Source organism: Canis lupus, chromosome 10 (genome assembly GCF_048164855.1).
Source record: "Canis lupus baileyi chromosome 10, mCanLup2.hap1, whole genome shotgun sequence".
NCBI lineage: Eukaryota > Metazoa > Chordata > Mammalia > Carnivora > Canidae > Canis > Canis lupus.
In genome coordinates, this window is record NC_132847.1 from 63072794 (window position 1) to 63100616 (window position 27823).

General features: G+C 37.5%; 1 protein-coding gene across 5 annotated transcripts in view; it reads left to right on the plus strand.

The window, feature by feature from the left end:
* The window catches only part of SLC44A1 (solute carrier family 44 member 1), a 192410-nt gene that overhangs the window by 118965 nt on the left and 45622 nt on the right, over nt 1-27823 (plus strand). For 3 of the 5 annotated variants that reach the window (XM_072842218.1, XM_072842217.1, XM_072842219.1), the window contains 7 exons: nt 450-636; nt 1566-1731; nt 3142-3298; nt 4010-4093; nt 16045-16182; nt 23775-24011; nt 25946-26026. In XM_072842218.1, coding sequence (XP_072698319.1) covers nt 450-636; nt 1566-1731; nt 3142-3298; nt 4010-4093; nt 16045-16182; nt 23775-24011; nt 25946-26026 — 1050 coding nt within the window. Of the gene's footprint in view, nt 1-449; nt 637-1565; nt 1732-3141; nt 3299-4009; nt 4094-16044; nt 16183-23774; nt 24012-25945; nt 26237-27823 lie in introns of those variants that run through there. The other 2 variants (XM_072842216.1, XM_072842215.1) reach the window with 1 other exon arrangement.

The following is a 27823-nucleotide window of genomic DNA, read 5'->3' on the forward strand; positions in this document are numbered from 1 at the left end:
AGGGGTGAATCTGACACAGACCCTGCTCTTTAGGAGCCCTTGGTCTGATAACAGAGGTGAAGTGCAAATACCTCCTTTTGTAGTCATGGCATATGATCTCCCCTGTTTTCAGAGTGACAGGCATGTATCTATTCAAATAAATGCAGAGCCTCATCCTGACTGACAAACAACATGTTTTGATTCCTAATGAGTAGAAAAGGAAAGTTAGGAGAATTCTAGGATATTAATAAACTGAGAAATCCTTTTATGTTTAGCTTTAAGGATATTTTCAGGATTCAATTGAGAATGCTAAATGCCACAACACTGATAAAGTATTTTTGGGATTCAGAGAATAACCTTTCCCCCATGTGGGATGAAGTGTAATGTTCAAAATTTCCACCATCATTTGGTTTCTGTATTCACTGCTTAGGGCAGTAACTGGAACCTTTCTCTGCATTTGCTCTTTACAGGTGATATTGTTCCTGATAATGTTGGTCATGCGCAAGCGTGTTGCTCTCACCATTGCCTTGTTCCACGTGGCTGGCAAAGTCTTCATCCACTTGCCGCTGCTAGTCTTCCAACCCTTTTGGACTTTCTTTGCTCTTGTCTTGTTTTGGGCATACTGGATCATGACACTTCTTTTTCTTGGCACTACTGGTAAGAAGACCTGCTGCTGCTTCTCCTTATTCGTGATGAATCTGATTTGTATTAAATTACTTTAAAACTTCAGATAGAATTCTTAGACCTTTATAACGAAGGTCTGATTGCCATTGGAACTAGCAATGAATTTGGTTAAGATTCTTCAACAGCCCATTCCCTATTCATGATTTTTAGATCCTCCTCCCAAAGTAGGTCCAGACAGGTCATGGCTTTGAAGTCCAGTACTGATTCAGACATTAGGATTCATTCTAAGATGGACAAATGAACTCTGTGCGGCTGTGGAGCAGCCTTAAACCCCAGTTACAGCCAAAGATCAACTTGCTTCCTCGGGATTTTCTAATTTGGAAAAGATCTGAACCTAGGTAGAGTTTCTGGTGATGATATTGTTTGTAGTTAGACTCTCAGACTTGCGTGTAGCTACACTTTATATCAGAAGTTAACCCTAAATGGAATTAATTGTGATGAGTGGCATAAGGATAGTGTGCTTGTATGTAACTTCTCTGGCAGTTCAGCACGCATTCACCAATTGAATATAATATTAATTTCTGTCCTTTGCTAATAATTGAGATATCTATAATTATTGGATGAGTAATAAAAGAGCCCTGAAAAAAGATTGAAGTGTTTGAAAATTCATGCCTAAATTAACTGACGTGGTAAGAACTATATTCAAATAGAACACTTTTTAAAAGCTTTATGATGCCTTTGGGGAAAACAAAATGCGTAAATGTAGAATGTCTGGCTTCACAGCTTTTCAAGTGATAATTATTTTTGTCTCTTAATTAAATAGCACCGTGATCATAAATTTTGTGGTTTGGGGGTAGGAGGGACTGTTGTTGGAAATTAGATTAATCTCTTATATTTAACAGCCATATTTCTTAGTTTGTACTTTATGAGCTCCTTCTTTCCTTCCTTGATTATTTTCCCAGGCAGCGCTGTTCAGAATGAGCAAGGCTTTGTGGAGTTTAAAGTTTCTGGGCCTCTGCAATACATGTGGTGGTACCATGTGGTGGGCCTGATTTGGATCAGTGAATTTATCCTAGCGTGTCAGCAGATGACTGTGGCAGGAGCTGTGGTAACATACTATTTTACTAGGTGAGAATTTATTCTTGTCAGAAAACTTAAGATCTTCTAAGTGATTGTGTCTGAAGGAGATGGAAGTAAGGCTGGTAAGGGTTTTATTTCTTTAAAAAGTAATTGGAAATAAATATGACAAAATGTTATAGCTGATAATCCTGAGAGGTAGGAACATGGGAGGTTGTTATTTAATCTTTATACTTTTCTGTAAGTTTCTCAAAAAGTTAGAACAGCAGGTCATGACATAACTTCAATTATATTAGGCAGAAAAATAAATCTTGTAGTGTCTTATGTACTTTTTGCTTTATATAAAGGTCCATCGGGGCACCTAGGTGGTGCAGCAAGTTAAGCATCGGACTCTTAGATTTGGCTCAGGTCATGATCTCAGGGTAGTGAGATCAAGCCCTGGGTGGGGTGCTCAGCATGGAATCTGCCTGAAATTCTCTCCCCTTTTCCTTCTGCCCCTCACATTTGTACTCTCTCTAAAATAAATCAATAAATCTTAAAAAATTAAATAAATAAAGGTCCATCAAAGGACAACAAGCCTTTTTTTTTTTTTAAGATTTTATTTATTCATGAGATATATACAGAGAGAGAGGCAGAGACACAGGCAGAGGGACAAGCAGGCCCAATGTGGAACTCTATCCTGGGACTCCAGGATCATGCCCTGAACCAAAGGCAGACACTCAACCACTGAGCCACCCAGGCGTCCCAACAAACCTTTTTAATTTATTTGGGTCAGAACAGTATTGTGACTCCCATTCCTAACTTCAGAGATGAATATAAGCTGTAGGCATTTTAGTTTTCTTTTTTTTTTTTTTTTTTTTTTTTTGACATTTTAGTTTTCTATTAAAATGAGGTACCTGGTCTAGATTGAACATCTTTTTTTTTTTTTTTTTTTTTTTAAGATTTATTTATTTATTTATTTATTTATTTATTTATTTATTTATTTGAGAGAGAGCAGGTGGGGAGAGACAGAGGATGAAGGATAGTCTTTTAAGCAGACTCCATGCTGAGAATGGAACTGACATAAGGCTCCATCCCACAACCTTGAGATCCTGACATGAGCTGAAACCAAGAGCTGGATGCCTAACCAACTGTACCATCTAGGCACCCCAGAACATCTTTTTTAAGTTCTGTTTTTTGATTGTATATTTAACTCTGTATTTACTAGTAAAAGCTTTCAAAGCACAGTTTAATTTTACTTAACGTCTTAGAGCCTAAGAACCCCATGAAACTACCATAGAGAAATGAAACATGAACTCTATTTGGTACATCAGCAGCATTTGTATTAGTTGTATATTACTTTCCCATTTTGTCACAAATCTAGAATTTTTTTTAGATGAACTAATTTTTCACTGCATTGGATTCTGAACCATTCCTGTACTTAGCCTTTGTTTTAAATGTCTTTGGTTATTTTTTAAACAGGGATAAAAGGAATTTGCCATTTACACCTATTTTGGCATCAGTGAATCGCCTTATTCGTTATCACCTGGGTACTGTGGCAAAAGGATCTTTCATTATCACGTTAGTCAAAATTCCACGAATGATCCTTATGTACATGCACAGTCAGCTCAAAGGAAAGGTAAGGAGAAAATACTTTTCTGGGCTTTCTGTGGTCATATCCCAGACCTCAGCTCTGTGTGTGGTAAAGCTCCCAGTGATGCTAAGTCCATAGCTGTGAACATTTTCTTCAAAATCCTTGCAAAGCAGAATCTAGTCCTTCTGCTTTGTCCCCTACTCTTGCTCTCTACATGCTGTGGCAAAATCCATCGTGTCACTGGTTTCCCAAAGTTATCCTGTGCTTCTCTTCCTCTGTGTTGACTCACACCTCCTCCTTGGATCCTCTTCCCTATCCCTGACTGTGGAGATAATACACATTTCAACACAGGTTGGCTCATATGCCACCCCTTCCTAGAAACCTTCCCTGATTCCTCCTCCTCGATGACATCATCTCCTTCTGTCCTCCACTCTTATAGCACTAGTATCTATTGCATATTCTGTTTCTAACCTTTTTTTATGTTTAGCTTTTTTTTCTTCTACAATAGTAGAAGTTCCTTTCTGGTCTTGTATACCTGACTTTATCTTATATGCAGTAGGTACTAAATACCTGTTGAATTAATTGATTACAAATAATTTAGCTATTACATTTTGAGGGAAAAGAGGGTGGGTACGGAGGCCTTTGAAACATAGGTTGTGATTTTTTTTACTTTATTTTTCTAACATTTGGAATATTCTATATGATGGTTTGATTCTATATGATGGTTTTTAATTATTTCTAATTTGTCCTTTCCAGGAAAATGCTTGTGCCCGATGTGTGCTGAAATCTTGCATTTGTTGCCTTTGGTGTCTTGAAAAGTGCCTAAACTATTTAAATCAGGTAAAATATTTTAAAAAATAAATCTAACATTCACTTTCAAGGATAGGTTCATCATTTCTTCTTCCAAGATAAAATAATTGAGCTTACTTGAAAGATGTTACATATTTCTCATGATGTTATACATTGTGGCTTATTCGCGTATATCTATTTCTATCATATTCTTTAAAAAAAAAAAAGACTTTATTTGAGAGAGAGGAAGAAAGAGCACAAGCAGGGGGAGGGGCAGAAGGAGAGGGAGAAGCAGGCTCCCCGCTGAGCAGGGAGCCTAATGCTGGGCTCTATCCCAGGACCCTGAGGATCATGACCTGAGCTGAAGGCAGATACTTAACCAACTGAGCCACCCCAGTGCCCCATCATATTCTTATTTTTAAGAGTGATGTATATTCTTGTCAAGGCTCATTATTAGTTAATTGTAACATAAGGATAAAATATCATTAGGGTTCATCTTCAGGAAAGACATTTATCCCTTAATTCACATCCTTTCATCTTTGATTTTCTCTAAGAATCTGTCTAAGCTAGCCATATTTCTTTAATTCTTCTTTTAAATGTTTGAGAGGTACCTGGCTGGTTCATCCCATAGAGCATGTGACTGTTGATCTCAGGGTCGTGTGTTCAAGCCCCATGTTGAGTATGGAGCTTACCTTTTAAAATGAATGAATGAGTGAATGAATGAATATTGTTTGAAAGCTTTAGTGAAAAGTCATTGTGACACTTAAACTCATTTTTTTGCTCTGTCTACTATTGTCTAAGACTAGTGTGCTGTCTATCCTGATACTTTTTTCAGGGAGATCCAGCTGCTTAAAGACTATGATATTAGCCTGGGAGATAGTCTCAGAGGAAGTGCTATGTCTTGCTGTATCTAGGCACACAGGACTCTCTCTGAAGCACTCTTCCCATCTTTTCTTCTTCTTCTTCTTTTTTTTTTTTTTTACAACTCCTCTGCATTACTTGAAAATCAGTTGTAATGTGCCAATGCCCTCATCTAATAGACCAAAGATAGAAATGGGCTTTCTCACCATTTACCTCTAAGTGATTCAAGAGTAGCAGTGTACTTTCATTCACTCGAGGCTAGTCAGAGGATGGTAGCCCTGTTCGCTGTGGCGTTGAGCATGCCTGGAATTTTGCTTTATTGGAGTTCTATGGTTAATATGAAAAAGTAGGCATGACATTTCATTAGCAAAATAAATTCTTGTCAATTGTAATATTGTATGGATGGAAAGTATTTGGAAGGTCATTATTAAAAAAATTAGTAATAGCAATAGCAATCTGAAAAATTACATTCTTTAAAATTTGGTTTGGGACCAAGTCATCCTTATCGAAGAGTTGATGGATGCAGTACTAAAAATAATCATCATTACATTTTGTACCCATCACTAAATTGCTCATCGGTAGAGAAGAAGCAAAACCCATCTCTTCATTCTCAGTTTCTACCATCTTCCCAACAGGAATCTTTTGCTCTTTGTAGTTTTCCAAACCTGCCTGAAATGAGTTCCTTCCAACACTTGAATAGCTCCTACTAATCCTTAAAGATTCTACCTTGAGCTTCGCTTCAAAGAAGTCTTCCCTCATTATCCTAGCCCCCCTGCTGACCCTCCACATAACAGATTCATACCTCTGTGAAAACACTAACAATGTTACGTGGAAATCATCTGTTTACCTCTTTTTTTTTTTAAAAAATATTTTATTTATTTATTCATGAGAGACACAAAGAGAGAGACGCAGAGACATAGGCAGAGGTAGAAGGAAGCTCCATGCAGGGAGCCTGATGTGAGACTAGATCCCGGGACTCCAGGATCACACCCTGAGCCAAAGGCAGGCGCTAAACCGCTGAGCCACCCAGGGATCCCATTACCTCTTTTATCTCCACCTTCAGACCTTTAGCTCCCTAAAGACAGGGATCTTAATTATTTTTGTCTCTAGAAACTATCCCAGTATCTGATATAGAATAGGTGGTCTTTAAATGTTTTCCAAATGAATTGTTAATCAGTGAATACCTGGATTTTAAAAGACTAATAGTGTGATGTAAAACCAGAAGAAAGAGTCTCAAAAAGGAGATGTACAGGTATACAGAAGGAAGAGAAGAAATCACACGGTTTGATGAGAATCCAAGGTTCTCAGCTCATCCCATGCTAAACGTTAATCATTTTAGTACTGACAGTCCTGAGACATATATCCAAACTTCAAGTTGGTCTTTATTGTACAGGTTTTGTACACTTTGGATCTTCATTGAAGATTTAAGGGAACTGTTAAAATAGTAATAAATAAGTGAGTTTAGGTTTAGAGAGAGTGATTCTGAACTAATACTTAGCTCTGTTTGGGAATGAAACGCTATCAGGCCTGATTACCAGAGTGCTTCATGTCTCCTTTTCTCACAGGAATCTCACTGGAGTTGAGGTCAACATACTGAAGACATCGGAACAGGGCACCTGGGGGTAGCTCAGTGGTTGAGCGTCTGCCTTCAGCTCGGGGCATGACCCTGGGGTCCTGGGATGAAGTCCTGCATCAGACTCCCTATCAGAGCCTGTTTCTCCCTCTGCCTATGTCTCTGCCTCTCTCCCTGTGTCTCTCATAAATAAATTAATTAAATCTTTTTTAGAAATTAAAAAAAAAAAGTGTTCTAATGAACCCTTCCTGCCAGGTTAAGCAGAAGTATCTGTTGCCAGTAGAATTTTTTTCTTAAGATTTCATTTATTTGAGAGAAAGCAGAGAGAGAGAGAGAGAGAGCATGAGCAGGGGAGAGAGGCAGAGGGAGAAGCAGAATGCCTGCTGAGCAGAGAAACCGTTGCAGGGCTTGATTCCAGGACCCTAAGGCCCTGACCCGAGCCACCCAGGTGCCCTACCAGTGGAATTTTTTTAAACCCTTGCTCCCGTGTTTCAGAGTTGGGTGGGCACCCGTCTGTTTAAAGCATTTAAGATGACAGGAATCATGGCAGTACTGAATAGATGAGCTTTAGAGACTTTTCTAAAATTTGGAAAAAAAAAAAAAAAACAGTAAGGTCTAAGAGTATGATCTGCTGGTGTTTGAAGGGACATTCTTCTCAGTGCTGTCACAAACATTTGGCAGTTACAAGATTAGTGCTGTGCTGGAGATCAAGCCTGAGCTGGCACCAAGATAACAGGCAGCTCACACCTTTCCTTTTGTCTCTAGTATTTATCACTTCCTGAAAATGAAGTTTCTTTTTCCCATATGCATTGGATTGAGTCCATATTTTTATAGCCTTGTTGGAGAAGACAAGATGGATAATTGGGGGGATATACAGTGGAGAAAGCCCAGATATTGAAGGTGTGTTTCAATCCCAACAGTTTAATTATTTGGCAAGTCCAGTGAAACTTCAGAATCTCCGTTTCCTTCTTCACTGAGTAGAGAAAAATATACCTATCCTCATAGGCTTTAGGCAAGGATGAAATATTAATGCAGATAAATCACCTCTTACAGTGCCTGGCTCTTGATCATCACCTAGTAACCGTTATCGCTCTCTCCTGCTCCCTTCATTTTATTGTTTTATAAAGAACTCCCAATGTTTTACTCTAAGATAAGAGAGCTCTGGCAAAGATAAAACGAGAAGTAGTTCTAAAGATGTATCTACTTTCTTTAAAAGTAAATATAATGTAAAAAATACTGAAGAGTTTGGAAAACCAAGAGAAAACAAAGTCACCCATGATCTCACTGTGCTAATAAAAGTGACCTTTATTGAAATATGTACTATTAGCTTTGAGAAAAAGTTTCTAATATTTTATTTCAGTGTAGTAATGTCTTATCAGACATTGCTTATAGACTGATAAGACAGTCATTTGTAAAACGAGGATAATAATAGTATCTGTAGTGCCCATTACCATGAGGATGCAGAGATGCTATCTGTAGTACTCTGAGTCTGTGCCTGGACACAGCAAATCCTCTGTAATGATGACTCTTATTGTATAGTACTGTTCACAGTTAGTTTCTTTTACATTTTTTAATGTGCAGTGGTTTTTATTTTTCTCCTGGCAGGTCTTTCAGACTTTTTTTTTTAACACTTTCTTACTTAGCTTTTTATGCTTGGAAAGATTTTTCCCACCTTAAGGTCAAATAATTATTCCAGTATTTTTTCCTCTAATATTTCAGATGTTTACCTTTTTTTTTTTTTTTTTTTAATACTTTTGAGTTGGGGATTTAATCAGTTGTCTCATGGCCAGTTAGTCATTATTCTTGCTTCTGCTATGAAATGTCACTTTAATCATGTACTAAATTCTTCTACATCATACTTGAGTATGTCTTAGGACTTTCTTTTCTGTACTATTGATCTGCCTATGCTTTTACACCAGTACTGCAATATCTAACTACTATACCTTCTTCTACTTCCTCCTCCCCCTCCTCCTCCTCTTCTTCTTTTTCTTTTTCTTCTTCTTCTTCTGGATACAATGGGTATTTTTTTTTTTAATTCTATAGCTTCATTATATATCTCTAACACATATAATACAAATTCCTCTCATTCTTATTTTTCAAAATTTCTTGTCAAGTCACCTGTTTACATTCTGAATTATTTTTGGAATGTTTAATAGAGTACAGTGAAATAATAATACTAATTTTAATGCCAGCTAATATTTATTGAACACTTACCACGTGCCAGGCACTGTGGTTCGTTCACACTTTACATATAGAGTCTCCCATCCAGAGATCTGTTTTGTCTACTCTTTGGAAATGGTTAACAATTAGTTAATGCCTGTTGCATTGTTTTCCTCCTGTCCTTTCTTTTGCTGTCACTCCTGAGATCATCATGCAACTTTTTTTTTTTAAGATTTTATTTATTTATTCATGAGAGACACAGAGAGAAAGAAAGAGAGAGATGCAGAGACACAGGCAGAGGGAAAGCAGGCCCCATGCAGGAAGCCTGACATGGCACTCGTTCCTGGGTCTCCAGGATCACACCCTGGGCTGCAGGCGGCGCTAAACCACTGTGCCACCGGGGCTGCCCATCATGCAACTTTGAAGTCAAAAGCCTTGAGTAGGGCTGGACAATGCAGACCCCTGCAGGACAGTTGAGGAGCATTAGGTTACTCATGGAAATGAGTGCAGCAGACTGGGCCCAAGGCAGTAGAGAGTGGTAGAGACTAGTAAACTGGGGAGTTCGTATTGCATCCCCAGAGGACAGTCACTTCTTAGCTCTGATATACTCTTGCCATGTGAGAATTTCTAGACAGTTGCTAGTTGCTAACTCTTCCACTTTCTCAAGTGAAGCCAGAATTCTGGATGTTTGCATTTCGTCTCCTGCTATTAAAATGTTGACAATTAAAAAAAAAAAAAAAAAAAACTGAATGAGCCAGACAAATAAGGTCTTTAGGCCACCAAAAATTCAGTTGTCCGGGATGCCTGGGTGGCTTAGTGGTTGAGCATCTGCCTTTGGCTCAGGGCATGATCCTGGAGACCTGGGATCAAGTCCCGTGTCGGGCTCCCGGCATGGAGCCTGCTTCTCCCTCTGCCTCTGTGTCTGCCTCTCTCTCATGAATAAATAAATAAAATCTTAAAAAAAAAAAAGTCAGTTGTCCATAAGCCATCAGCTTATTGCCAGTGCTTTAAGAATTTAGAGGATAATAGTAGAGAAGTATTGATAATGAAGGTAGAGGAGACCAGAATCCTTTTGCAGCATGGTATGAAATTCTAAAAGCCCAAGCCATGGTCCAGTGCCAAACTGCATGGAAAATACAGCTGGCTTCAGAAAAGACCGTTGGATTTTCAAAATAAGCCATTTATTATTTATAGCATAGGTGCTAGAGTTTTGCACATAAAGAGAGTGAACTGTGAACTGCTCTTTGTTTCTGCAAGTGCATATCTTAAGTGACCAGGAAGGTGATTGTACACCTCATCTAACAGAATTCACTTTAGGTGGAGAGACTGTTACAACTAAAATCTGTTTCTTGTGGGCATTACTCAGCCCTTGGTTTGCTTTGACACCATTTAGAAGTAGTGTGTTTAATACTAGACGGGATCTGCTCTCTGGCTGCCAAGCTTTTAAGATTATAAAGCTCTTCTCTATGCAGCTGCAAAGATATTTTTTGAGCACTTACTACCTAATACTACATTAAGCACTTAATATATATTATCACTTTCTCTCTAGAACTCTGTAAGGAAGGCTCATTTCCTCCGTCTTACAGATGAGAAAGTTGAGACTAGCATCTTGTAGCAAATCGTATGACCTAGAGATGGAGGAAGTTTTCAAAACTAAGTTTGCCCAGTTCTTGCCAGGGGATCACCATTTCCCATATAAATATATACTCATTGTATGCATCATAAAAAGGACTAGAGTACAGATTATTATAGAGATCATGCAAACATCTCAAATTTTCAAGTTTTGTGCTATAAACTAAGAGAAACAGTGGTTTTCATGACAATCAATTTAAGATTTACAACATATTTTTAATTCTTATATCCCTTAAAAAGTCCTAAGAATTTAGAACCAAACTAAATGAGGGACACTTGAGGAATGGTTGAGCATCTGCCTTCGGCTCCTGGGGTCCTGGGATCGAGTCCCACATCAGGCTCCCTGCATGGAGCCTGCTTCTCCCTCTTCCTGTGTCTCGGCCTCTCTGTGTCTCTCATGAATAAATAAAATCTTTAAAAAAAATAAAAGAACCAAACTGAATGAAATGTATGGTATAGGTTGTTGGGCTTTTTGCCCCCCGTTTCTCACTCAAAATAAGAAAGGGATAATTTCACTATATTTTCCCTTATTTACTTTATAATGATCCACACATACCTTTTCCTTTTTCCTACCATTGTTGTCTATCTTGCCCTAGTGAGTTATTATATACAGATTTTAAATTTCAAGAGAATTTCTAGTTCTGTAAGTGAAGAAAAGAAAGGTGTGAAAATGTGGAAGCAGTATTCCAGAACATGTGGCCAAGCAGGCCTGGGTTATATACATGGTGACCTTCTACCCTAACATTTTCTTCCACATGCCCAGGACTTTTTCTTTTTATTCATTCATTCATTCATGGGAAACACAGAAGGGCAGAGACATAGGCAGAAGGAGAAGCAGGCTCCCTATGGGGAACCGGATGCAGGACTCGATCCCAGGACCCTGGGATCATGACCTCAGCCAAAGGCAGATGCTTAACCACTGAGCCACCCAGGTGCCCCGACCAGGACTTTTATACCTCATCCTGTCACATACAAATGCTACCAGGGACCCCTTGGGCCTAACAGTCATCCTTTTAAAAAGCTCCCTGGATGGCAATCACCTTCTATCTTCCTTCTGGGAGTTATACAGTCTCAAGCCTATATCCTGCCTGAGCAGATGTTGGGCACTGGCTAAATGTTCATCATTTGCCTCTCTGTGGGCAGTTGAGTGCAAGATCAGGAAGGTTGTCTGTGAAGGTAGGTGGGCTGTAAAAATCTCAACCAAGTAGTTGAACAGAAAGTTCAGAGAACAGTAATAGGGAAAGCCACAGAGAACTCAGAATTTCTTGAGAGCCTTAGCGTGAATCCTTTCAGACTAGGAGGTATAGAAGTGAAAGGAAAGTTTCATTGGCCTGCTGTGATCTGTAGCACAATTTTATTCCTGAAGAGGTCATCTTGACCTTTGTGTGTCACATGCAGCTCATCTTCCTGCCTTAGGAGTGGGAGAAAGAGCTTATGAAATATCCACTTAACTTTTTTTCAGTTAGGTTGAATACAAAGGAGTTGCACAGATCTGTAGGAATTTTGCCAAGAAAGCTAAATTTCTGTGATATATCCAACCCTGAAACTGAGGAGTGGAGAAAAGAAATTATTGCTCCCTCCTTCCATGTCCACAAAGGGTAGATGGAATGGGTGGGGCAGGATGGGAAGAGAAGAAAGAAGCAGGTCAGAGGAGGAATAATAATTTCTTCTGAATTATTGAAAAACAAAACTTCTGTGGCTTAGTTTGGAGATGTTAGACCCTCTTTGAGTTTGCTGGTCTGATGATAACAGAGGAGAGAGGTTGGAGGTGTGTGGATCCTCTCTTGCTTCTATCTCTTTCAAAGAAGGTCATGGTCAAACTGGGAAGGGTAAAGAGGCACCTGGGTGGCTCAGTGGTTGAACGTCTGCCTTTGGCTCAGGTTGTGATCCTGGGGTCCTGGAATCGAGTCCTGCATCAGGCTCCCTGTGGGAGCCTGCTTCCCCCTCTGCCTGTGTCTCTGCCTCTCTCTCCCTGTGTCTCTCATTAATAAATAAATAAAATCTTTTAAAAAATAAATAAATAAACAAACTGGGGAGGGGAGAATAGCATAGTTAACAATGAGTTGTTGATACTCATTGAGGAGGTAAAGTTTAAGACAGTAACTATTTGATTTAAATGGGTTATCTGGTATCCTTGATTCTAGATATTATAGTGCCTTTTTTTTTTTTTTTTTTTAGCTTCGGAAAACATCTAATAATACATAGTTAATATGACAGGTATTTTCCCCCTGAGAACCTGTTATTAATTAAATGGTTCATTAGTCTCCTGATCATGTCTTAGAATAAGGGAAATAAGGTATTTTCCTGTATTTTCCTTATGGGATGTTCTGTTTCAAATCACCACAGACATCTGTCAGTTGTCAGAAGTCGTAGAGAAAGGTATTAAAAGACTGGAAATGAGGAAATGTGGTTTGTTTTCCAAAAGGGATGAGAAGATGGGGTTCGTGGACTATAAACAAGGTTGATGTTGATACTGGGCAATACTCTAGAACAGGAGTCAGCAGCAAAGTTTTTCTGTAAAGGACCAAATAGTAAATAGTTTTGGCTTTGTGGCCATATAGACTCTGTCACAATTGTTCATTTCTGCCATTGTAGCATGAAAACAGCCATAACACTATGTAAACAAATGAAAATTGCTGTGTTCCAATAAAACTTTATTAACAGAAGTAGACAGCAGGCCAGATTTGGCCCACAGGTTGTAGTTTGACCACCTCTGCTTTAGAATAAATTGTTAAATGGGTTTTTTGTGTGTTTGAGTATAGAGGGAACTGGTTGGTCTTGGTTCTTTGAGAAGAGATCAGGCCTAGGAAGTCCTTCTCCATCATTTTTCAGCAGAGTTACTGTTACATAAGATCAAAAGTATAGTTTATTTTGATGTCATTGAGGCATTTGGTAGAATGTTTCAAAAGAAGCTTTATAGGTAAAATGTAGACCACTGCACTGCAGTTAGGTAGTTGACTCTTTGGTGCCTGCTATCTTTTAGCTGGTAAGAAGCAATGGCAGATGACAATATATGAGAGCAAGCAGCAAACTAATGCTACCAGAACAATTTAATAGTATTATTTCTTTAAAACACTCTATATATTAGCTTTTGAGATAAAAAGAACTGTAAACATAATGAAGTAGTATATTCTGATAACAAATTAACCTAGTTTGTTTGATGGAGTGATATATAGTAAAATCATGTTATCTTTCTCAAAGAGCATCATTATATCCTACTGCCTCCTTGCTGAAAAAGTAGTGCCCTACCCGTATAGTCTTCTTTCCTTGGCCCTATAATATTCTGTGTTTTCAGTCGATGAATTTAACTGTATAATAACAAATTAATTTTTTGGTGACTCAAATTTCATGCCAAATTCCTATTAACAAGCATACAATAGGAACATTCATAAATTAAAGACTATATCTCCCAAGCTCAGTGTTTAAATGGGACTGGGAGATACTGGCTTCCAGTTATGGAATGAATAAGTCATGGGGATGAAAGGTACAGAATGGGGAAGATGGTGGTATTGTCATACTGTATGGTGACACATGGTAGCCACACTTGTGGTGAACAGAGCATAACTTACAGAGTTGTGGAGTCGCTATATTGTATAGCTGAAACTAATGTATCATTGTGTGTTAAGTATACTTCAGTTTAAGAAAAAGACTTTAGGGACACCTGGGTGTCATAGTCCCTTAAGCATCTGCCTCCAGCCTAGGTCATGATCCCAGGGTCCTGGGATCAAGCCCACATTGGGCTCCCTGCTCAGCAGGGAGTCTGCTTCTCCCTCTGCTCCATACCCCACTTGTGCTCACTCTCTCTTTCTCTCAAATAAAGAAATAAATCTCTTAAAATAAAAAACAAGTTAAAAAAAAACTTTACAGGGGCACTAGGTGGCTCAGTCAGTTGAGTGTCTAATTCTTAGCTTTGGCTTAAGGTCATGAGATTGAACGTGAGGCTCCACACTCAGTGGGGAGTCTGCTTGAGATTCTCTCTCTCCTTTTCCCTTCCTTCCACCTTGCTCCCAGGTGCATGTTCTCCCTCTCTCTCACTCTGTCTCTCTCAAATAAATAAATAAATAAATAAATAAATAAATAAATAAATCTTTTTAAAAAGTGGACAATGTAAAGTAAGCCCTTTATATGGCAGCTTTCCAACAGCTGTAACATTCTGGACTCACCAACAATTTAAGTCTGCACTAAACCAAAAATTCCCCAGGATAAGTTTTAGTCACATACTTTCCCTTCTTAAGACTTAGACGTATTTGATGTTCTAGTATTTATTCACATTTCCCAGAAAATGTCAATCCTATTCTAGAATGCTGTGTAAAAAGGGGGAAAAAAAAATCAGAGTCTGTGACAGAGGGTCAGAGAAGACATGGAGCAGCAGAAGCAGGTATAATTGAATAAAAGTGTGTCAGCTGGGACTCCGTATGACAAGGGACAGAAAGCCAGCTCAATCTGACCTAAAAAAGAGAGCATGAGGAAGGGGCAGAGAGAGATTGGGAGGAAAGATTCTTAGCAATGTATTAGCTTGTGTGTCTGGAAAGTCCAGAAATGTGGCTCCTAATCATGCAAACATTGTCACCAGGTACAAGTAACTGGTTTCTCTCTGCTCTCCCCCCTACCCCCTCCCTGCCCCCCGCCCCTGTGATGGAAGCCTTGCCCTCCCTTTCATATTGGGACCTCCAGCAGCTTCAGGCTCTTTGCATTATGTTGGCAAAACAGCCATGGCAGTTCATACCCTCACACATTGCTATCCAAGAAAATGAGAGCTGGTTTGTCAGGAGCTCCTGTGGAAGAGAAGGGAAACTTATTTTTTCCCAGAAGCCCTAGGGAACATCTTTTGCTTTCATTGGCTCTATTAGTGTATGTACCAATCCCAGAACCAGTCATTGTGGAGGTAGGTAAAACATGCTGATCAGCTGACATCAGTCTAGGCCACCCCCAGAGCCAGAGCTAGTGTCCCTCACTCAGACTCTAAGAGAATGGGGAAGGACTGTTTTCTCAAAGGGGATGTGGGGTCCTACTCCCAGGAGGGTATGTTTGCAACAAACAGCTGTCTACCACAAGTACTGTGAGAAATGATAGCATAATGGAAGGCACCAAAGAGGTAGATGGCAGGTGTTCCAGAAAACAACACAGCATCCCTGTGCCTTTTACCTATTTGTGTAGCTTTTAAAGCATCACTGGAATCGTAATAATGCATCACTGATATTCATAATGATGAACCTGAGACATCTAGGAAAGGTTAAATTATGTTTGATTTACCTAAGGCAGAGAAGAACTTAATGGATGTTGGAAAGGTTTGTGCATGCTTTAATAAATATCAGTATTTTAGAAGGACTAAAACTAAGCCAACCAAAAAGCTCTTTTTACCATATCAGGTTTTGTTTTTTTTTAAATGTCTAGCATTTCCTTGTGCTAAGTCTTAACCTATACCTCACCAAAGGCGTGAGTTTAACTGTGAACTGTTTTCACAAGCTATGCTTTATTTATTTTTATTTTTTTTTATTTTTTTATTTTTATTTATTTATTCATGAGAGACACAGAGAGAAAGAGAGGCAGAGAGACACAGGCAGAGGGAGAAGCAGGCTCCTCGCAGGAAGCCCGATGTGGGACTCGATCCCGGGTCTCCAGGATCAGGCCCTGGGCTGAAGGCGGCGCTAAACCGCTGAGCCACCTGGGCTGCCCTGTTTTCACAAGCTATGCTTTAACCATATTATTTCGTTTATATCTTAACAGAGTAAAATTACATTTATTGATGAAAATATTGTTTTTTGCTTTGGTCCAGAATGCATACACAGCCACAGCTATCAACAGCACCAACTTCTGCACCTCCGCGAAGGATGCCTTTGTCATTCTGGTGGAGAATGCTTTACGGGTGGCTGCCATCAACACAGTGGGGGATTTCATGTTATTCCTAGGCAAGGTAAGACCAAATATGTTATCTGAAACATAAAGTCAATTTTTGCATATTTATATATGAAAAATATCTTGCTCACCAAAGTACTAAATATATGTAATATAAAAGAAGCACTTACAAAGCCCTAATTTGTGTCAGATACTGTTCTAAGTATCTATGGTGCTCATTTAATCTTAACAAATTTGTAAAGGAAGTTCTAATATTATCCTCATTTTTATAATGGGGAAACGGAGACACAGCAGTTAAGTAATTTGCCCATGTTTCTCCTTACATATTTTGATCTGTAAAGAATTCAGAACCAGTCTGCTTAGTGATTAGGGGTACTGCATCAGGAGTCTGACTGCGTCAGTTTAAATCCTGGCTCTGTTACCTACTAGCTGTATGACCGAGGCAGGGTACATAACCATTCTGTGCTTCAATTTGTGCGTGTATGAAAGTGGGATAATAATAGAGTCATACCTGTAGGGCTATGAGGATTAGATGCATAATACGGGTAGTGTACCTAAGACAGTGCTCAACACATTTTACGTTCTCGATGAATGTTGGCTGTTACTGTTACTATGTATAAATGCCTTTAAAACAGAGCTGTTAGGAAGTGAGACTTACCTGTCCTTAAAGTGTCTGAAAAGAGGTAATTTTTATGTACTTTTAAAATCTGCAAAATAATAAATAACAATATAATGGATTTCTTTGTATCTGTAGTTTGAACCATTAGAATCTCAGAAAATTTGAAAAATTGAGCTGACACCATTATAGCCTAATAATATCATTTTCATATATTCCCTCCCAGTGTTTTTTTGTAGGCTTATATTTCTGTAGAATAACAATCATAGCATCATACCAGTTTGTTCTGTCCTTTGTACTTCATATTATATCATATACAATTCTCATATTGCCCTGATAATCTTCATAATTATTCATTATCATGATGGAAAGTATTTTATCAAATGCCATTCTTAAATATCCTCTTACTGCTAAACATTTAGGTTACTCCAGCCACTGTGTTTTGAAAATGTTTTTGAAAGGGAAAAAATATTTGATGTATAGAGGCATGGATAGCACAGTGTGGTTTCAAGTTCTCAGGCAACTGTCATCTGAAAAGAATTATAAAACTGTGCAGTTATTTTGAGAATCTGTAATTCAACTTACATTATGACTGTTGGATTTGTCCTTGTCATGTTCTTACAAGAGGAAATGTTTTATAGTAAGGACTGAATGAGTTAATCCATGTTAAGGACTGAGTGTAGTGTTTGACACTCTTATTAACTATTGCTATTATTTATATGCTATATGACTAATTTAAGAAGGCTTCAGATTTTTTGTCTATATGTTTTACATATTTATAATTTATCTACTGCTAAGAAGGATATGAGGCAACTTAAAGTAAGAACATGTGTACACAGAGCAATTAAAATAAAAGAGAAGCCATATTAGAAGAGTAACAGAAAATTATATTCAGGAGCAGCACTTGATCATGATGGTGATTTTAGTAAACTCTGATGGAGACACTTGCTCAGCACTAGGTACTGAGGAATGTATTTTATGTGAAGTGTTAATCATCCTCCCCTGTAAGGTGAGCCACTGTTATTACCTTCATTTTATAGCAGAGGAAACCAAAGTTAGGAGAACTAGATACGTTGCCCAAATTTAGAGAACTAGAATGTGGCAAAGCTGGAGTTCAAACTTAGGTCTGTCTGGTTTCTCAGTTTTAAGTCACTATGCGCTGACATTAAGTTTGCCCTTGGATTTTTTTTTTAAAGAAGTCTTTTGATTCAGGAATTCTCTTGATGGTAAACCACTACTAGAAATAATTCTAAATACAGAAAAATAGAGTATTATTTCTAATAGTTACCAATTGCAAACAATCTGCTGCCTAACAAATTGCACTACTAAGCATTTATCATAAAGATACAGATGTAATCTGAAGGGGCACCTGCACCCCAATGTTTATAGCAGCAATGTTCACAATACCCAAACTATGGAAAGAGCCCAGATGTCTATTGACAGATTAATGGATAAAGAAGATATGGATATACACCATGGAATACTACCCAGCCATCAAAAAAGAAAAAGAAAAAAAAAACAAAAAGAAAGAAATCTTGCCATTTGCAATGACATGGATAGAACTAGAGGGTATTATGCTAAGCAAAATAAGTCAATCAGAAAAAGACAATTATCATATGATTTCACTCATAAGTGGAATTCAAGAAACAAAATGGGATCATAGAGGAAGGGAGACAAATATAAAACAAGATGAAATCAGAGAGGGAGACAAACCATAAGAGATGCTGAACTCTAGGAAACAAATTGAGGGTCGCTGGAGGGTGGGGATCTGGGGGACAGGGTAACTGGGTGATGGACATTAAGGAGGTTCATGTGATATAATGAACCCTGGGCATTATATAAGATTGATGAACCACTGACCTCTACCTCTGAAACTAGCAATATACTACATGTTAGTTCATTGAATTTAAATTTTAAAAAAGTAAAAAAAAATTTTCTAAATCTACTGCCTAACAATAGAGAAATGGTTAGAAATAATAGCAGACTATTATTTACCTATTAGACCATATTTTTCATTAAAAGTTTATAATATGATAAGCGAAAAGGCTGAGTAAAACTACTGGACTATCACTGTTAAGTACTGTTTAAGTACTTAAACTGTTAGTACTGTTAAGTACTGTTTAAGAATGTACATATGAAAAAGAATTACTGTCTCAAAATGTTAATAATGATTATCTTTGGATATTGAAAATATGTTTGGATATTGAAAATGTCAGTGATTGGAAACCCCTTCCCCTGCGTTACCATAATAATCTCTATAAAATACGGATTTTTGGAATGCCTGGGTGGCTCAGCGGTTGAGTGTCTGCCTTTGGCTCAGGGCGTGATCCTGGAGTCCTGGGATCGAGTCCCACATCAGGCTCCCTACAGGGACCCTGCTTCTCCCTCTGCCTATGTCTCCACCTCTCTCTGAATAAATAAATGAAATCTTTAAAAATAAATAAATATGGATTTTTGTATAATGGAGAAATATAGAGATGATAAAATACAATATTTTAAAATTGACTTTGAGTTTTTCAGCAGCTTAGTGACCTGTCAAAATTTTTTCTTTAGTTTTATCATAACCTTTTTTTCATTCCACAAATATTCTAGAATGCCCACTACTAATGTGTGAGGGACTTTTCTGGGTACTGGTTATATACTAGTCAATAAAAAGAATTTAAAATCTAGTAGAAAAGGCAGCTTTATATCCCTCTTTTCACTTCATATTGTGTTATGAGCATTTCCTATTTTATTAAAAATGTTTTAAACATGGTTAAACAATTGCTGTATCATCATTTATTTAACCAAACCTCCAATTTCTTTTTACGGTTAAACTGTTCTCATTTATGAATATAAAGTATGATACTGTGAAACTTTTGTATACAAATCCTTGCCTGTGTCGATCCTTATTTCCTGAGCCCAGAATCATAGAAGTGGAATTAATGAGTCAAAGTACATAATAGGTTTCTTGATGTACATTGCTAAATTGCTTTCCAGAAACATATAAGTTGGAATAATACAAAATTTGTAACACTGTAAAAAAGCCACGGATGATAAATTATTTTTTAATCGAGATACTAAAAAAGGAGGGAAAAAATTGAGAGGGGAATAAAGTCTTCTGGGTTTTCAACATACTGAGATAAATATTCTTTAGTTATCTTTTTTAAAATGTAGTTCTGATCACAGAATGCAGGAAATCTTTTGAAAGCATTTCTTTCGTTACAATTAAAAGTGGCTACTAGTATGCAGAAATAGTTTTCTGATTAGATAGTTCAAGTGGGTAGATCTGAATAAGCATTATAAAGGACAGGGAGCATCTGGGTGGCTCAGTTGGTGAAGCACCTACTGTCTGCTCTTTGGCTCAGATCATGATTCCAGGGTCCTGGGATCAAGCCCCACGTCATGTCATCCCGGCTCCTTGCTGAGCAAGGAGTTTGCTTTTCCCTCTGCCCCTCCCCCTGCCTGTGCTCTTTCTCACTCACTCACTCTCTCTCAAATAAATAAAGTCATTTTAAAAAAATAAAAGTGTCAGGAACAAACTATTGATAATATACAACTTGGATTAATCATGAGGGAATTTTGCTGAGTGGAAAACTCCAATCCCAGAAAATTAAATACTGTATTGATTCCATTTATATAACATTCTTAGATACCTTTTTTTTTTTAAGTAGGCTGTATGCCGAATGTGGGGCTTGAAACAGTCTTAAAATGACAACATTATGGAAATTGGGAACAGATTTGTGGTCACCCAGTTAGAGATGGGGTTGGGGGAGGAATAGGAATAGTCATAAAAAAGGGTAAGGTGAAGGATCCTTGTGATGATGAAAATGCTCTGTATCTTGACTATGTTGATGTCAATACTGTGGTTATGATATTGTACAATACTATAGTGTAGTTTTACAAGATGTAATCGTTGAAGGGAACTAGGTAAAGGGTACATGGAATCATCTGTGTTATTTCTCACACCTACCCATGAATTCAAAATTGTCTTAAGATTTAATTTTAAAATCCCTAAATTTAAAAGAAAACCAAAGACAGTGCCATGGATCCCATTTCCATGGAACCCAAGTAGTTTCATGGCATGGTAAATTAGATTTGGGAGGGATCTTAGGTCCTCTAATGTAGTGGCTTGTGAACTGTGATCACTGGTCTATAGGGCCCCCACAGATAAAAATAGAGATTTACAAGCTATTTAAACATTTTCAAGTCCAGTAGATAGTGCATATTTGCCCAATAAAACTATACAAAAACACCCACAAAATCTCAAGCTCTTCACTTCTGTGTGAAATTATTTTATCTCTATTTGATAATACTTTTTCTAACATTAATCATTGGAAGTTTATTTGGTATCGATTAATTAAAAATGAGGATATGAATTATTACTTATAGGTGCTATTTTACTGGTAAACAAAATATTTCAAAACTTTGAGTTCCATGTGGAAAGGACATCATAAATGCAAGATTTATGGTGGAAATGAAAGGAAAAAACAATGATTGCCAAGCACTGTGGGGTTTCAGAATGCCTTATTTTAATACTTAGGGATGTGTGTACTATTATGTCTCTTTTAAAGGCAGAAAAACAGACTCAGGTTAAATTTGACCTTGCTTCGAGTTACAAAACTAAGAAGTATTAACTCTGTGATTCAAATCTACATCTTTCTGATTACAAAACTAGCACCCTTTCCTTCCTGCAGAAGAGTCAAAACTTTTTAAATCATATGTCTTATTAGAAAAAAGTTTTGAGCCCACTTCCTAATATATTTATATTTATTAATATATGTGCTGTGTTTAATAATTTATGAAGCATATAAAGCATAGTATTAAAAAATTTCAATAAATGAGAGAGACAATTTGAAGTCCTAGGTGATCCCCTCAAATACTCCTCGGGTATTTGTGATCAGTATGGAGATCACTGATACAGACCAGTACTTCTTACAGGCTGTGGACTTTATCACAATGACCTTAGGTACTTTTTAAATGAATATTGCTGGGCTTCCCCTTATTGGACTCTAGGGGTGGGGCCCAGGAATCTGTTATTCACAAACTCCCCAAGTGATACCTATCTCCTCTATTGTTTGAGAACCGTTAATGTATCCTCTGCTTGAATAAATGGATGATACCCTTTCATAATATTTGGGAGTAATTATTATATTTCTTTGACCTTTTTGGCTAAATATCATTAATTCTTGAAGATTTTTCTCATATGACAATATCTAGCCTCCCACCTCAACAGCTTTGGTCTCAGCATTGGTTTGTCTGAGCCATACCTTCTCCCTTTACTTGGCTTTAACATTTCAAATGTGGCTTAACTTCTGGTGGTATAATGAGAGCAAAAGACCCTCAGTCCTGCAGGATGAATATCAAAAATTTGAAGATGAGTATAAGAAATAACTGATTCTAAAAACCAAAAAGAGTGAAGGAAAACAGATATAATTAGCTATCTGTAGAAATCACCCCAGAAAATAAGTAACTATTAAAGAGGATTCCTGAGTGCCTCAAAAAATGGTGGAGGGTCTTTCAAATTTTGGATAAACCCAGATTTGCTCCCTAAATCTGAGAAGGGTCATTTATAGCCTGATCAATATTTCACCTAATGCCTTATAACTCTTGGTTAAAATGTTGAGGGAGAGGTGCTTTGGTGTGGATAAATAGTAGGGAAAAGGCAAGAGAATTCTCAAACCATTCTCAGCACTGGACAAGGAAAGGCTGCTGTGATTCTAGAGCATTCTTTCTTTTCCTTTGTTATTTAATGCTGGGTGGTAGGCCAAGTAAGGGGCTGAGCAAAACTCTGTTCAGGATTCATTAAAACCTGTTACTGCTTTATATTCAAATCCAAGCATTTCCTGAGTTTTTACCTACAAATAGTGCTGGAGTTGGCATTGTAACATTCTCAGCACTGGACAAGGAAAGGCTGCTGTGATTCTAGAGCATTCTTTCTTTTCCTTTGTTATTTAATGCTGGGTGGTAGGCCAAGTAAGGGACTGAGCAAAACTCTGTTCAGGATTCAATAAAACCTGTTACTGCTTTATATTCAAATCCAAGCATTTCCTGAGTTTTTACCTACAAATAGTGCTGGAGTTGGCATTGTAACACCGTTATTTGGGTGCTGCCTGCTCTTCTACTCTGTGACCTTGGGCAGGTTGCCTAGCATCTCTGAGCACATTTCCCAGTCTATAAAATGAGGATGATAATGTTCGCCATAAACCATTCATAGAGATTGAAAAACCGAACTAAAATGTATTAAAAGAACCACAAGAAATGTAAAGTGCTGCATGGGAAAGATCAGAGTAGGTCATTCTTGACAATAAGCAAATTGGCTATTTCTTGTATTCTTCTATGATGGATGTTTGTGGCAACCTCTTTGCTCATAAGGTAATCCAAATCTAAATTTCAAGGCAAATCATATTAAATTCACCACGTATACTGTGTGAAATAAAATGTGAAACAAAGAACCCTTAGAGATGTTTGTTGCAGCCAGAAAACAATAGAAGTCTCTAGTTGGAGAAGCCCAGTCAAATTTTAAATCACCCCTAAAATGAAATTATGTGGCTAAGTATTTATGAAACATTTAGAATGATGCTATAAATATTAATGAATAGATTTTAATGATTCATATATAATACTGTTTCATATATGTAAAAGTGCTTAGAAAAAAGTACATAGCAACACCCTGGAATGTCAGTAATTTTCTTCTAAGTGCTACTAAGGGAATTTTCTAAAATATGCATACCTTGATTTTAAAAATTGCTAAATATGGGAAGTTTTAAAGGTGCTAAATATGGGAAGTTTTAAGGAACCAGCATAACATTTGGAAAACATGACTATTTTTCATTTAAACCAGAAGTGTTTAACGGATTCTGTTTTATTTATGTGATATATATGTATACGTGTCTGTGGATATATGTGAATTATACTTCCTAACTTGAGGTGGAATGAATGTATGCGACCATCATTTATACATGTTGAAGGGAATTTGAAGTCTGCAAATGATGAAGAAATGGTGATTTTCTGTTGTAGGCTATTAAGTGTCCTCTTTGTTCTCTCTGCTTCAGGTGCTGATAGTCTGCAGCACAGGCTTGGCTGGGATTATGCTGCTCAACTACCAGCAAGATTACACAGTATGGGTGCTGCCTCTGATCATCGTCTGCCTCTTTGCTTTCCTAGTCGCTCATTGCTTCCTGTCCATTTACGAAATGGTAGTGGATGTATTATTCTTGTGTTTTGCCATTGATACAAAATACAATGATGGGAGCCCTGGCAGAGAATTCTATATGGATAAAGTGCTGATGGTAAGTACTTCAAATGCCCTCGACTGCTTTAGGGGTAAAAATACTAGTGAAAATATTCTGCAAAACGTTCTCTGTAATTCACTCCTAGTATATGTAACTGAGTAATTTGGAGTTATACCTGTAGTGTTCAGGAATGAGGTTAGTCATAGGGAAATCAGGGAAGAAAGTCCCATCCTTGGCATGGATGGGAAAATTTAAATACACCAAGCTGTAGCCATACCCACTTTAGCCCTGAGTTCACATTATGTCATACTACTGCCTCCCTCTCTGCGATTAGATGGAATAGAATTGACTTTTTAAACCGAGTTTTAGCCCTTGAATTGGAACATTGGACCACTGATGTTCTCAGTGCCCTTTCCTAAAGTGGAGCTCAAAGACTTCCTAGGTTGTAGTACCTGTCTGTATTTCTCCATCTATCATCTTTCCAAATATTATTGCTATCAACCCCACTAGAACTCATTATCCTAAGTATGCCAGGCCAAATTGAGGGTGTTGCGTAATGAATACAGATGAACAGACCCTGATTGTATTATTTTCCATTAGTCAAGATCCAAATCTTTACACAGGTATTAACATTTACATTCTTTATACTTATGTAGCCTCTGCAGCTTCCCTGTTTTCGAATCTCAATAGAATTTTTTAAAAATTTAGAAACCGTATTTAAATGGTTCAAATACTGTTACCAATGTCAAATGCTACCAAATTAAGGATACTTCTTAATAATAATACTTTGCTGTTAAGCAGTGAAATATTCCTACCTGAAGAGTAGGTAACATTGAAGAGTAAATATTAGACACTAAGATAACAAGTCCTCTGCCCAGGAGTGTGGTTTATCTAGTTAAATCTAAAATAAATGTGGTAATAAATAAGATAGATTCCTTTTTTTCCCCCCAATTGCAAAAGTTGTAAATGATTTAACGGACATATTTGGTACTGATGATCTCTTTCACTGAGAACACCATCAGCTAAATTTTGGACTTTTTCATAATGTCTAAATTATAATTCTAACTGGTTGTCTTCATGATGGTATTTGACTTGTGAGCATTCTACCTCCCTGCTGATGAAGGCATTTAGAAGAAGAATTTGGTGATATCTGGCTGGCTTAGTCGGTAGAGCATGTGACTCTTGATCTCGGGGTTATAAATTTCAGTGCCATGTGGGTGTAGATTAAAAAAAAAAAAGGAAGAAGAATTTGTTTTTGTTTTTTAAACCCCTGATCAGAAGCTGAGTAAAAAAAATATACTTTTTCTTCTTTTAGTGTTTTCTGTAAGAATGATGAGAATATTTAATGGAGAAGTACTCCATAAACTTTGACAGGATAGAAATGTCTCCTTTGGGGCACAATCCCATTTTAACTACTTTTGACCACAAGTTCTGGTTGTTACTTCCTGTCTTCCTGCTTTATGGAGTAATTTCAAAGCCAGATAGGCATTTTTTTTTAAGTAGCTCATTTATGGCTTGGTAAAAACTGTGTTCTGGACATAGTAGTATCGATGTTTTCTTTTACCTTCTAAGGTTATTTTAAAGAGAGGGCGTAAATGCTGGAGTATGGAGTAAAATGCTCTTGTTGTTCCGTTTAACCTTGATTTGGAAAAAGTAGAACAACAAAACAATAACCAAGTCTGGGAAAACAGTCCTTTTAAAAAAAAAAGTTAGGTATTTTCTCTTCCAAATAGAAGTAACATTCTTACCTTGAGCCTCAGTACGATGGTCACAACGAATGGATCAAAAAGATTTTATCTTGACAAATTGCAGCCTATCCACACAAATTTAGCAGCTCTTGTGTAGAGTTAATAAATATAATTTACTGCTATGTTTTCAGGCCATCCATTTACTAACATAGAATCAAAAATGTAAATGCTCCTTAGAAGTCATCTACCAACCATCATCTGAAAGGACCCAAGAATTCATGCAATCTGGTCCATATTTTGCAGGAGTTTGTGGAAAACAGTAGAAAAGCAATGAAAGAAGCTGGGAAGGGAGGCGTTGCTGATGCCAGAGAGCTAAAACCGATGGTAGGTGGAGATGAGGCAGTGGCCGGCCTCCAAGAGTTTCATTTTCACTTCCTCTCTCTCTCTGTCTTCACTGATTGCACTTCTTCGGGAGAAGCTTTGGTTATCTGTATCACGCAGGACGTGCTGCTCTTTCTGTTTGTGTGTTTACCCATCACCTGGATTGCAGAATTCTTGTCACAACTGAGGTCACCTTCTGTAAAAGTAAGCTGAAAGGAACAGCATCGTTTTCCTGTGCCTGTGGTGGGCAGGGGCTCTTTTGTCCCTAAAGTAAAACTGCTGGTTCAATGCAGGGTGGGGAGGTGGGGGGGGGGACACAAGAGGGGGGGTCTTTTTAACTGTCAGTGTTTGGTTTTCATCAGACTGAACATGTGGTTATACGGTTGAATGGACAGTCTGATTTTTGTCATTTTTGGAAGGTGATAATTCCTTTCAACTTGCTAAAATTCATATCCCCCACTTTTTAAATATTGTTTTGTTTCTGTTCCTGTCTTTTACCCTTTGCTGACTTTTTCTTCCGTTGCCTGGATTGTACTTTCTTTGTTTCTTAAGCTATTTTTCAGTAGCCAACAAGGTTTATTTCCATCAGCACTCACGTTCCCGCTCAGTAAGACAACCTGGTCTTCTCTAACCTCAGCTTAATTGTGAGAAGGATAAATGATCTCTGGTCAGTGATATATATGTATTATAAGTACTCTACTTTCATTTGAAGAAAAAAAAAAAGCAACTTAATCACTGTAAGAGACTCCTGAGTTGCTTTTCCCACAGATATTCCCACCTCTGCATAATGACAGATGTCTCTTGCGTATGTTTGTGTAATTACTGCTTATTTTACAAATGTATTGTTCTTAAAGAGCATGTTACTACAAGATATTATATGATTGCCTACCTCCTTAAACAGTTCATTTTAAATAATGTGCCTTCTAATTGCACATAACCTCCAAAAGTATGAGATGAAGACTCTTCTTTCTTCTTTATAGTGTAGTAAGTGGTTGATTTCATAGGTTTCCATCTTAAAAATAAATACATAATATAAAACAAGCCCATTTAAGTATACAAGAGTAAAGAAAATGGGTCTGTTTAAGATAGGGAGGGAGGAAGGCTATATGGATATGCAGAATAATTGTATATTCAACCTAAATTAAAACCTCAGCAGAATGTTTAGAATAAACTCTTTCCTCCATAACCCCTTCCAGGGCATGTTTTGGTGTTACTTTTAATAGCATTGATAATTATAAAGTCAAGACTTCAATGTTTACTTTCCAAGGTACAGATCACTCTAATCATAAGTAAAGGGATGTCGAGCTCTTAGTTTTAATTAAGCCTGCATCTACCAGAACTGCATTGAGTGAGCGAGGGGCACCATCAGCAACACCCCCAGTCTGGTTACTTGCCTTCCCTTTCTTTCTTTCTGTATCCCTCTTACTTAACACTGGCTGAGGGGGACAGCAATAAAGGTTCTTGCCAACTTTCTGGTGGCATGGGGAAATGAGGAAGGCTTTCTTCTTGCCACTGTTCGTCTTTCTTGTTCAGTAAATAAGGATCCCAGCCTATAACTTAAAAAGGTAAAACATAAAATCTGAAAATGCAAGCCATTTTTTCTCTCCCTTTTCTGCCTTTCCACTAGTTGACACTTTTCTATTAAATCATTTGTCGGTAATAATCATTTTTTAAAAGGGAGAAGTATTTGGAGGTCTAGACTAGCTTAGTTTGACCATGAATTGGCATATGTATTTCTGCATCATTCTTTAGTGAAAGATAAATTGCGGTTGACCAGAATGCAGAATTCTCTTACCTAAA